Here is a 13,074-nt window from a genome sequence, read left to right on the forward strand (position 1 = left end):
GCAGACCTCTCCTGTTTTGCCCTCTGCTCCCCATTCTGTCTCTGATGAATCCTCTCACCCCCTGTACCTCTGTCCTACAGCACAATTCAATAAATAAATAAATTTTAGAAAGTAAGACATTGTCTCTGGGATATTGCTTTACTATTTATTATGTATATAGTTTGTTTTTTAAATAAATAACAGATAAAACATAGGCACTTTTTATTTTATAAAAAGTTTCTATACATATATTTATGACAAGTACATTCTTTTTTTTTTCCAGGTTCCTATTAGTTCTGATTCTGCAGGCCCATCTGATAATATTGAGATACAGTCTTTGACATGTCAGAGAGACTGCAGTAAAACTGTGAACACTGAAGCCTTAATGATGGTATATCACCCTCAGAATTTGGAGGACCTTAATTCCAAAATGGTAGGAAAAAAATATTTACATCTATGGATGAACACAGTTGATCAAAAATAAAAATCTTGGAGCAGATTAGGAAGTTCCACAACTGAAAACTTCTCTTGTAGCTGGAAAAGATTTTCCAGCAGGTACTAAAGTATGACTTAGGTTCTGTTACACAAAAGGACTATTATCAACAATTAAAATAAAAGGTGAAAGTTGAACATTGGGTTTTATTTGCCTAGTTTTTTAATCTACCTTGAAATTGAGGGGATTTGGTTCATAGCCTTTTATTAAGTGTAATGCCTTTCCCATTTTATATAACTTTAGCTAAGAATTAAAATAGTGAATTAAAACTATTTTGCTCACCTGTGATGACAAGAGTCCAATGTTTGGTTCCTCTGTGAATACTGATTTTGACTTCTATGTTCTTGATTTCCATAGGTGATGTTCCATGGTGAAGAGAATGAGCGAGTTATTTGAGTTAATCTAATTAAAAAGTTAATTTCTCATGTTTAGTTGCTTTGATTTTTTAATTTTTTTTTGTTATAGTTGAAAGAAAAGATGAAGGAACAGTCCTGGAACATCCTATTTGCAGAATGTGGGCGTGGCGTTAGCATGTTTCGGACCAAAAAGACTAGAGATCTGGTTGTCAGAGGGATTCCAGAGACTTTAAGAGGAGAGCTGTGGATGCTTTTTTCAGGTGTTATATTTATTTGTTTTATTCATTGAACTACATTAATTACAACCCCCTCTAGTAGATATATACTGAGCAAAATAAAAATACTTAAAATGAAGAGTAGAACAGACTGTTACTCATAATTTCAGACTAGATACAGAGTTAAAGGTAGTTAGGTGTATTTACAATATATCCACACATCCATTATCTCAGCAAATTAGCTTATTAGACAAGATATAGTGAGCAGGGAGGGCAATAACTATCAAAGGAATTTGAAGAGGGAAACAGTTTATGAAAATGTTTTTATGTTGGGCAAAATTAGGATCCTGAAGTTTTAGGTTCTAGTGTGAAGCTTTTTCTTGTGTATACTCAGATATCCAGGTAGTTCCATTTTCCATGTATATATGGAAGTAGTAACTTTATTTTATACCTCTGCTTTTGTATGTTAATATAATCATCTCTACAGGTGCTGTTAATGACATGGCTGCTAACCCTGGCTATTATGCTGAGGTGGTTGAAAAGTCCTTGGGGACCTGTAACTTGGCTACTGAGGAAATTGAACGTGATTTGCGTCGCTCCCTGCCTGAGCACCCAGCTTTTCAGAGTGACACTGGCATATCTGCTCTGAGGCGGGTACTCACAGCTTACGCATATAGGAATCCCAAAATTGGGTATTGCCAGGTGAGACTTTATTATGAAGCTAACCATACATATTCTAATTGATCAAATCACATCAAATCCAACTCTACTAATTTGAAAATTGTGATAATAAGGGCAGAAATTGGATGAGATTGGGTAATGTATATAATCTTAGGATGATAGTGGGAATACTTAGGAGAATTGCTATTTCATTAATTTAATTTTCTCTTACATTTAACAAGCTATTGAATTCCTCATCTCTGAAAGATACTGTGCTCAGTACTTAAGATTTTATAAAGATAGATCAAATAACAGTTCTACCCATCAAAGTCTGCAGACCAGTAGACATCTTTATTGGCAAATGAAAAACAAATGAGATAAATTATTGATCGAGAAATATACAGTCCCATCAAAACTTATAATAGGAATTAATTATTTCACCTGGAGGAATTAGAAAGGCTTCATGGAAGAGGTAGCATTTGAAGCTATTAAAAACTGGTGAATTTTGGATGCAGATGGAATGAAAGAACATTTCAGGTGAAGGAATTAATGTAACTCAGCACAGATGCAGGTAAGTGTAGAATGTTTATAGGACCATGTTCTGCTTAGAAAAATATAGAGTGAATGAAATGAAGTAATTGGAGAAAAAATCAATAAGATTTTAAGTCAGGAATTTTGTTTGGTGGGCAGTGGAGGAATCATTAAAAAAAGTCCTTTAGGAACACACTATCAATTATGCTATGCTAGACTGCTAACACAAACAAACAGGTAATAGCTCAAACACAGTAAAGGTTGATTTTTTTGTTTGGGGGGTTTTTTAAGGAATAAAAAGGAGAGTGTATCTTCAAGTCAGTAGGCAGCTCTCCATCATGAGCTTATTCACAGATTTCGCTTGTCAGCAGGCTCTGTCTCCTTCAAAACAGGGCTTCCAGGATGATCTTTCATTGTCATTACTACCCACAGGACGAGGGAGAGAACATTGAGAAACAATTGTGGGAACTGTTAATGGCTAGGCCTGGAAGGTGTACATATCTCTTTATCCATATTCTATTGGAGAACATTAATTACAAGGCCAAATCTTTTCACAAAGAAGTCTATAAAATTATGTGTGGCTGAACACACATATATTCAGATACTGTGGGAAAGGGAGATTAGATGGATTATGTTATATAACCAGCACTCTGCCACACATTGATTTGTAAGGGTTAAGTACCCATTCAAATTACTTGTCTGTTGAAATTTGTCAATAGTTTTGTTTTGTTTTTTACTATGAAAGCCAGTTTAAATGAATGGCTCATCTAAGTGGGAAGGACTTGGAATAGTTTAGGATCTCTGAAGGTTAAAATAAAATAAAAAGATCCTAATGCTTCTTTTCTCAAAGAGCTTACACTCATTGAACCTGCCCTGTTAGAAACATGGAGAATAAGAGGAAAGTTAAGGTAACAGTATGTGTAGTACTAGTCAGGCAGGAAGAAGCCTGCCATGAGATCATACTGGCTAGTTTCATGTTAGAATTAAGAAATAAATTAGTTTGTGTGACAAGATATAGGAGAATCTTTAAAGCCTGGGAAAAGTTTGAATTTAATATGCTAAACAGGTTTTATTGCTTTTGATCAAAAGCCCATATAAGCCATACTGATAGGTAGCTAGCTAACTGCCCTGCTTTGTTTATCTTTCTTCACTCCCTCCCATCTATCTATCTTCCCTTTCTGCTCCCATCCCCTCCCATTTCATCTAACTTGTCTAGAATATAATCAACATATGACAGGATTCACCCTTTAGTGATTTTTAGTATATTCACAAAGTCAACCATTATCTAATTGCAGGATACTTCATCCCCAGAAAGAAACCCTATATTCCTTAGCCCTTCCTCCTCATTGCTCCATACTACCAAGCCTAGGCAATTACTAATTTATCTCTCATCTATTTGTGTGGATACGCCTATTGTGGCAATTTTATCTAAATGGAATGATACAATATGTGGTCTTTTGTTTACCTTCTTATCATATAGTTTTCATAGTTCGTCTGTGTTGTAGCCTGTATGAATACTGCATTCCTTATTATGGTGTAGAAATACTTCATTGTATGACTATATCACATTTTATCTGTTAAAACAGTTGACAGGCATTTTTGGTTTTCACTTTCTTTATTACGATTAAGAATAATTGCTGCTACAGATATTCATGTACAACTTTATACATGGACATTGTTTTATTCTTGGGTATATACCTAGAAGTGGAATTGCTGAGCTATATGGTAACTATATTTAAAATTTGGGGGCTTTCCAAACTATTTTTTAAATAGATGGTGTCATTTTTCCACCAGCAATGTTTGAGGTTTCCAGTTTCTTCATATCTTTTGAAGTATTCTTACTGCCTTTTCATTATAGCCATCTTAGTGAGTGTGAAGTGACAACCTCATTGTTGTTTTGATTTGAATTTCCCTAACTTGCTTTTTTTTTGCCATTTGTATATTGTTTTAGGAGAAATATCTAAACTAATGCAATATTATATGTCAGTTATATCTCAAAACTTGGAAAAATATTTAAATACTAAAAAAAGAAATTTCTGTTTCATATGACAATAAGAATATTGGGTTAATTTCTTATTCACATGTCTCTCTGCTCCATGTGCTTCCTGCAGGGCTGCTTTTTTCTCCAGTCTTCTCTCCAGTTTCCTCTTTTCTTCCCTGCTCAACTCCATTGGGTGGGGCAGGGAACTTGGAACCTCCCCTTTTCCTGGGGACCACCTTGTTACATTATGATTACTCTCCTAATTGTTGCTACTGTTGAAAACTACTGTTTTTGAAGGAATGTAATTATTAACTTAGTGACATTTTTTTTCTGCGAATTTCAGGCAATGAACATTTTGACATCAGTGTTGCTGCTGTATGCAAAAGAGGAAGAAGCTTTTTGGCTTCTGGTTGCTGTATGTGAACGAATGTTGCCTGATTATTTTAATCGTCGAATTATTGGTAAAAAATAAAAAGCATACGTACTAATATAATACATATGTACATATGTAAACATGCATTTCTTTTTTAAAGATATATTTATTTATGCGTACAAAAACTGGGGTACAGGCAGAAGTGCAGGGGGAGGTGAGAGGATTCACCACAGGCAGAGTAAGGAGCAGAATAGGCAGATCTAGTGAAATAACACTGCTGAGGGGAGCAGTGGGTGAGACAGGAGAGGTCTGCCACACCATGTGGGTCATCTCCCTGGCCGGCAATTGAATTCGTGCTATGGTAGCTGCAGATAGCTTCATAGTGCTGCGCTTTAACCCACTGTGCCACCAGTGAGGGCCCACATAAATTGCTTTTCTAATCTTTTGCCTCACTAATTACCAATCAAATGGATTAACTTATTAATTAGGTTTTGAAATACCAATACTTGAACAATATCACTTGCATGTTGAAGAGATTTTCATATTGAATATATAATTGGAAGATTGTTTTATATGTTGCTCTTTTGATTGAAGTATCTGGTATGTGTCTAAATAAAATGGAAATTTTAAGTTTATTATCTTTGTATTACTAAGACTATGACTAAAACTATCCAAGTGTCCTGAGCTACTGGAAAATTTTTAAGAGCTTTTCATGTATGGTAGGATTTCATCTGCTTAAAATCACCACATTTATATGAGTGGTATAGATTCCACAGTTTGAAAAAGGAATCAAGTTCTCAGGTTGTTAATTGTATATATTTTCTTCAGTCATCAAATATTTATAGATCTGTGATACCTTACCTTAAAGCCATACATGGTTTCTACCCTCATAAACCTTTTAATATCATGGCTAGGTCATTATTGTATTGTCTTTCATTATAGGTATTTGGATATTTATATTAAATTCTACTAGATACTAAGCTCTTTGAAGGTGAAACCATTTCATTAATTGGTCTATCTCGTATAGCACATATTATAAACTTCTGTACCTAATAAAGACTTAATGAATAACTGTTCAGTGAATTTGAATTCATTTTCTCAATTACCTCTTGATGAATGCCACGCTGTGAGATATTCAGATTTGTGAACTGTAGAAAAGGCACTGAAGGAATTTGTAATCTAAGAAAGAGAATTGAGATGCATTAGCATATTAATAGAAATAGGAAGGTCCTTTTGAAAGGGTTTCATTTTTAAACTTCTTTTATTTTCTCCAGGTGCCTTGGTGGATCAGGCAGTCTTTGAAGAACTTATCAGGGACCACCTTCCCCAGCTAGCAGAGCACATGACTGATATGACATTCTTTTCCTCAGTTTCTCTTTCATGGTTCCTCACACTTTTTATTAGTGTACTTCCTATTGAAAGTGCAGTCAATGTGGTGGACTGTTTCTTCTATGATGGAATAAAGGCCATTTTGCAACTGGGACTGGCAATACTTGACTATAATTTAGACAGACTGCTGACATGTAGAGATGATGCTGAAGCTGTGACAGCTTTAAACAGGTACTTTAAGAACCATAGCTTTTCTTTTTTTTTTTTAAGATTTTATTTATTTAGGCGTGGCAGACCTCTCCTGACCTGCCCACTGCTCCCCTCAGCAGTGTACTTCGTTGATCTGCCTGTTCTGCTCCCCACTCTGTCTCCGATGTAACCTCTCACTCTCTACACCTCTGGCCTGTTCCCCCAGCTCTCTATGCATAAATAAACAAATCTTTAAAAAAAATGGTTTATTTATGTGTAGCAGGCCAGAGGTGCAGGGGCAGTGAGAGGATTCACCAGAGACAGAGTGGGGAGCAGAGCAGGCAGGTCAATGAAGTACACTGTTGAGGGGAGCAGTGGGCAGGCCAGGATGCCTGCCACGCCATGTGGCTCACCTCTGGGGCTGGGGATCGAACTTGCACTGAAGTGGCTGTGGCTAGCTTGCAGTGTTGCACTTTAACCTGTTGCACCACCAGGGAAAACCCAAGAACTGTAGCTTTTCAATGAGAGTCCCTTAGACTATTGTTCTAATCACTTATTTTACAAATGAGAAAACTTTGATCCATTTGTCCAGATTTACAAAACTAGTTGAATAAAAGCCTTAAGCCTAAAGACCAGTTCTCTATTTTTAAATAAAATATAACAAATATAAGTCATTTTGAAGTTAAGCAACTAAGGTATTTATACATTGACACTAATAGTTTTGATTGAATATACTGGAACTTTCATAGTACTAGTTGAGCTATCAAATGCTGTGTAAAAGTAATTTGAGGGCTCTCCCTGGTGGCACAACAGGTTAGGACACAGCACTGCAAGTTGGCCACCTTAGTGTGAGTTTGATCCCCAGCCCCAGGCAGACCTCTCCTGACCCGCCCATTGCTCCCCTGAGCAGTGCACTTTCATAGATCTACCTGTTCTGCTCTCTACTCTGTCTCTGGTGAATCCTCTTATCACCCCTGTGCTTCTGGCCTGTACCCCAGTTCTGTATGCATAAATAAATAAATCTTAAAAAAAATAAACGTAATGACTTTTTTAAAGAAAGGTAATTTGAGGAGCAAATGACAGTTGATAATGTTAAATATCTAGTAGGGGATATTGTTCTAGTTTTCAAGTGTTTTCTACCAGACAGGTTGAGCTTTATTTTCCAGATTCCTTTTCCCTGAATACTATTTGAGTAATATTTGTGTATTTGAACACAACATGTGTGTGTACATGCACATTGTATAGATAAGTAAATGAATAATTGGGTAACATAACGGTGCCTCAAATTCCATTATACACAAAATTAAATAGAAATACCTCACTGTCATTCAGAACTCTGGTAAAGTCCCAGTGTGATTTCCTTTTCTTACATGCTTCTGCATATTCTATTTTTTTCTCCATCCTTATTGCATTATGTGGTATTTGCTGAGTACTCTGAGTCTCAGCAACCCTTAGGTTCTTCATATCTCTGAAATAATTTCTTTTCCATCCCATTTCCCTAACCCATGTCTCTGATTCCCAGCCATCTTTAAATCTACTTTTTCATAAGTCTGTCCCTTGTACTCTCCATTGAATAGCCTTTGAGCAACTAGGGAAAAATTAGCTGTCGTTTTCTCTCGCATTTTAATTACTCTAATTCTTGTATTACTGTCATTTTGGATAGGTTCTTTGACAATGTCACTAATAAGGACAGTCCATTGCCTTCAAGTGTTCAGCAGGGGTTAAACGTGGGTGATGAAAAAAGCACTCATATTAAAGTGGATATTACAGATTTGATTAGAGAGTCAAATGAGGTAAGTATTTTTTAAATATAATGATGTATTTTAAGTGATCAATACTACAGTTATATTTCTAGTGCTATATTAAGGAGTAAAACAAGGTAAAGATATTTAAAATCTAACTTTGCTTTAAAAGTGAATTCTATGAAGTGTCCTAGGTCATAGAATAGTCCCCTACCCCTAACCTGAGGTTTCATTTTCTGTAATTTCATTTACCCATGGTCAACTGCAGTCTGCAAATGTTACATGCAGTAAGATATTTTGAGAGAGAGACTACATTTACATGTGTTACTACAGTATATTGTTATAATTGTTCTGTTGGTTATTACTTATTTCTTACTGTGCCTAACTAACAAATTAACTTTATCAGAGCTATGTATAGGAAAAAAGACTATATATACAGTCATCTTTCAATATGTCCTTGGAGGAATGGTTCCAGGACTCCCCTACCCCCATATACCAAACTTTGAGGATGTTCCTTATAAAAAATGGTATTTACATATAACTGGTGCCTATCTTCCTTCATCATCACTGAATTACTTGCAATACCTAATACAATATCAATGCTTTGTAAATGGTTGTCATACTGTATTATTTAGTGAACAATGACAGTTAAAAACTTCTGTACATGTTCAATACATATACAAACATCATAGGTCTGACTACGTAGTACATATTTTTGATCTGCAGTTGGTTGAATCTGCTGATGCAGAACCCACAGATATGGAGAGTCATCTGTTTATAACAGGTCCTTGAACAACATTTTGTTCAATGTCATTTCATATAATATTGACGGGAGAGGGACTGATTTCCAGCTGGGGCCACTGTCTCTGTGAAGTTTGCATGTTCTCCCAAAATCTGTGTGGGATTTCTCCTGGTGTTCAGGTTTCCTCCAACATCCTGAAGGTGTGCATATTAGGTTAGGTATGTGTTAGTTGTCCCAGTAGAGTGAGTTTGTGTATGAGTGTGAGTGTGCCCTGCAGTGGAAGATTGCCCTATGAAGAGTTGGTTCTCTCCTTGCAACATGAACTGCAACTCTGAACTGGAATAAGTGTTCAAAATGCATGAATGAATGAATAAAAATCATTGTTTAGTATTAGAAGTGTTTTAATCTTTATTTGAAAGTTTGGGGATGCTTGCTGTGATTAGAAATAGGCTGTAGGAACTTAATTCATATTGACGTCAAATTTACTATGATAAAATTAGCTTACTATACGTTGTTACACTTAAAGTCATAGTTTCCAAGAATCTATGATGTTAAAGTCAAGATTTAACTGTGTAAGGTTAAGTACTACCTGGGGTTTCAGGCATTCACTGAGGGACTTGGGACATGAGCCCCATGCATGAGGGAGTCTGCTGTATAGCCTCCTTTACTGCAGTTTGCTCTTTATTAAATGAAACTATGTTTACCTGCTTTCACAAATGATGCCCACTTTTAAAGTTCTAGCACTATATAAACAGATGGAAATTACCCTCTTTGTAGAAACTAAGAATTGTACCAATGTTCTTTGTTCTAAGTCTAGACAGTAAAAGGAATTATCCTCAGTGTTATATAGAAAAAATGAAAAGTGGGAGGTAAAATTTGCATAATCACTGAGCTAGTTAGGAAAATAGCTAGAAATAGAAACAAGACCTCTGAGACTTGAATGATGAAATTCAATTGTGAGAGAAGTAGATGTTTATTATGAATGAGTATCCACCAAAATATTTTTTGCAGAAATATGGTAATATTCGTTATGAAGATATACACAACATGCGCTGTCGAAATAGGTTGTATGTGATACAAACCCTAGAGGAAACGACAAAGCAGAATGTGGTGAGTATCTATCCAATGGAGGAAAACCAATTGGAGTAACATTTTCCTTCAACTTTTTAAAAATATTTTATGTGAAGGGAATGAAAATAAACCTTTGAACTAAGTTCTTACCACAACTTAGTTTACTGTCATTTCGACTTCCACTGTCCCTCTCTCCTCCTTTTATCTTTAGAGACCTCATTTTATTTAACTTATTGTTGACTCATCCACTATGCAAACATCCAACAGTTGTCTTGACTTGGTTTACACATAGTTCCCTCAAGCTGCTTCTACTTTGCTGTAAATGGTAGCATTTCACCTTTCCTTATGACTAATATTACATAAGTGTGAATATACCACATCATTAAGATTCTTTTTTTTTTTTTTAAGATTTATTTATTCATCTATACAGAACCGGGGTACAGGCCAGAGGTACAGGGTGGTGAGAGGATTCACCAGAGACAGAGTGGGGAGAAAAACAGGCCAACTGACGAAGTACACTGCTGAGGGGAGCAGCAGGAGGGTCAGGAGAGGTCTGCCGCGCCATGTGGGTCACCTCCGCCATGTCGGTCACCTCCGGCACAGGGATCAAACTCATGCTGAAGTGGCTTTAGCTTTTCAGTGCTGTGCTTTAACCTGCTGAGCCACAAGGGAGGGCCCAAGATTCACTTGTATTTATGCAAAGAGGAACTGGGTATAGGCCAGAGGTGGCTGGGGGGAGGAATGGATGAGTGCATTCACTAGAAACAGAATGGGGAGCAGAACAGGCAGACTGACTGAAATGCACTGCTGAGAGGAGCTGTGGGTGAGACAGGAAAGGTCTCCTGTGTCTGGTGGGTCAGCTCGCTGTGGGTTAGTGCCCTGGCTGGGAGTCAAACTTGTGCTACAGTGACTGCTGATAGTTTGATAGTGATGAAACTTAACCACTTGTGCACTGGGGAAGCCCTATACCACATCTTCTTGATCAGTCTGTCATTGGACATTTCAGTTGCTATCATGCCCTAGTGATTGTAAACAGTGCTGCAGTAGACACTGTAGAGTAGATGGTTTTTGTAAGTCGGTGGTTTTACATCCTTTGGATAGATACCCAAGAACAGGATACTGGGTCAGTATATTTCCATTTTTAGTTTATAAAGTAAAACCAGATCGCTTTCTATCATGGCTGCACCAGTTTAAATTCTCATCAGTGGTGTAATCGGGCTCCTCTTTGTCAACATCCTCTCCAGCATTTGTTGGCTGGGGATCTTTTTAATATGTGCTATTCTCATGTGTGCTAGGTGATAACTCATGATTTTAACCTGCATCTCTTATTGGAAGTGGTGAACACTTTTCCATATATCTGTTGTTCTTCTGGATAATCTCTTTGGTGAATTGTTTATTCAGAACTGCTGTCCTTTTATTAATTGTTTGTTTTTCTATTGAAATGTTGAGGATGGCTGTTATATATACCAAATATATATCTTGGCTCCTTGTCAGTTATATAATATAAACATATTTTCTTCCTTCTAAGTAGGATGTCTTTAATCTACATACATTTTCTTTCACTGTATGAAAGATTTGTAATTGAGTTAATCCCAAATGTTTATTTTTGCTTTTGTGGGGGGTCAAGTCTACAAAAACATCTTTATCAGTAGTAATGTCATAGAATATTTATTGTTGTAGGTCTTACATCTAAGTCTTTAATCCATTAGTTTGCCTGTTATTTTGTGACATCATTATTTTTTGAGGTTCCATTTCCAGTGTTTTATGTGTTAATTCTGTTGATTTTTGTTTGCAGTTACTGCTGAGATTAGTGTATTATGATGGACTAGTGGTGTGATCAGTTAGATGGTTTTGTCTCAGATTCTTTCTAATGGGCAACATTGTTGAGTTTCCTCCAGGTCATACAATTTAGGTATCTGTTACCTCTATTTATTGTTCTTTTGCTTTTAATAACCTGATAGCACTGCTTTCATTTGTGGCTTGGTGTTGATAAATTCTTTTATTTTTTGCTTTTCAGTTAAGTGCCTTACCCTTCCTTCCTTCTGTCTTGATTGTTAATCTTTCACAGGAAGGGATAGTAAGCTGAAAATACTTTTCTTTGAGTGTTTTAATAGCCTCTGACTTTCCCTTCTAGCCTATAATTTTTTTCTGCTAAAATGTCTGCAGACTGTATAGTTGATGTTCCCTCATAGGTTACTCTTTTTTCCTCTCCACATATCTGTATTTTGTCCTTTGCCATTGACTTTTTGCAGTTTTATTGTAATGTGTCTTGGAGTATGTCTATCTGGTGTTACTTTGTTTTGAAACTCTGAGCCTCTTGGATTAGGGCATCTGGTTCATTTCCCAGGTTGAGATGGCTCTGAATAATTATTTCTCTAATTTTTTTGTGACTTTTATTTTTAATGTGTATATATATATATATATATATATATATATATATATATATATATTCATTTTGTGCATTTTCTCATCTCAGTTGTAATCCCCATGGGCTTCCCACCACCAATTCACCTGTGTGCCATCGCCACAGTCCAGGGCACTCTTCCTACCCAAGTTGCGATCCCATCCCCCCTCCTACCCCCATAAAATGTCTCTGGTTTATAGATGTTCATGTGACTTTTATTTTAAAATTGAGGTAACATTGGCTTACAATAGTGTACCTGTATACCTCTTCAGATATATGTTACCACACCACTTCTACTACCAAAGCACCCATAATCCTCCACATCTATGCTTTTCTCTTTCTCTTCTCCTTCTGGGGCCCCTATAGTATGGATGTTATTTCTCCTTAGATTATCCTAGAGGTCTCTCATACTATCTTCATTTTATTCTTTTTTTCTCTTTGTTCTATTTGTGTTCTCCATTGTGCTTTCATGCTCACTAATTTTATTGCTTGCTTTTGTCTGCTCTTGAGACCCCCTGTTATGCTTTGTAGTTTGGTTTTAACATTTTTAGATCCATCAATTCTAATTGTAACTATCTCATATTGTCTCAGTCTTTATTCTGTTACTGTTTTGCATTACCCATTTTTTTAGTTCAGTAAGATTGTTATAAATTTCCTTGGACTCTTCAGGTATATTCCACAGTTCTGGCTGATTGAGACTTGTATTTTTTCCCTCCCACATTTGTTGTTCTGTCTCTTCATTTTTAGTTTTCATAAGTTGTAAGTATACCAAACTGCTATCTCTGTACCTGTTCAGATGGCTAGAGAAGTGGTATCCCAAGGAGTGATACACAGAAAGAAACCAGGACAGTAGGGCACTGAAGTATCGCTTCTAGGGACCGTCAGGGATTCAAGCTTCCTACTGTGGTATAGGCACTAGCTCCACATTGATCCCCTCTTCAAGCCAGCTCCCCAGCCTAAGTGTCTCATACAGTCTCTTGCCAGCCTTAGCCTCTAAGCTGTGTTGGAG

General features: G+C 36.5%; 1 protein-coding gene across 1 annotated transcript in view; it reads left to right on the plus strand.

Moving 5' to 3' along the window:
• Positions 1 to 13,074, plus strand: part of TBC1D8B (TBC1 domain family, member 8B (with GRAM domain)) — a 56,466-nt gene that overhangs the window by 28,978 nt on the left and 14,414 nt on the right. The window contains exons 8-14 of the mRNA XM_004685676.2: positions 263 to 412; positions 938 to 1,088; positions 1,531 to 1,745; positions 4,559 to 4,676; positions 5,863 to 6,148; positions 7,770 to 7,899; positions 9,602 to 9,700. Of these exons, the coding sequence (XP_004685733.1) occupies positions 263 to 412; positions 938 to 1,088; positions 1,531 to 1,745; positions 4,559 to 4,676; positions 5,863 to 6,148; positions 7,770 to 7,899; positions 9,602 to 9,700 (1,149 nt within the window). The remainder of the gene's footprint in view (positions 1 to 262; positions 413 to 937; positions 1,089 to 1,530; positions 1,746 to 4,558; positions 4,677 to 5,862; positions 6,149 to 7,769; positions 7,900 to 9,601; positions 9,701 to 13,074) is intronic.

This window comes from Condylura cristata, unplaced genomic scaffold (assembly GCF_000260355.1).
Source record: "Condylura cristata isolate star-nosed mole 26May11 unplaced genomic scaffold, ConCri1.0 scaffold00019, whole genome shotgun sequence".
Lineage (NCBI taxonomy): Eukaryota > Metazoa > Chordata > Mammalia > Eulipotyphla > Talpidae > Condylura > Condylura cristata.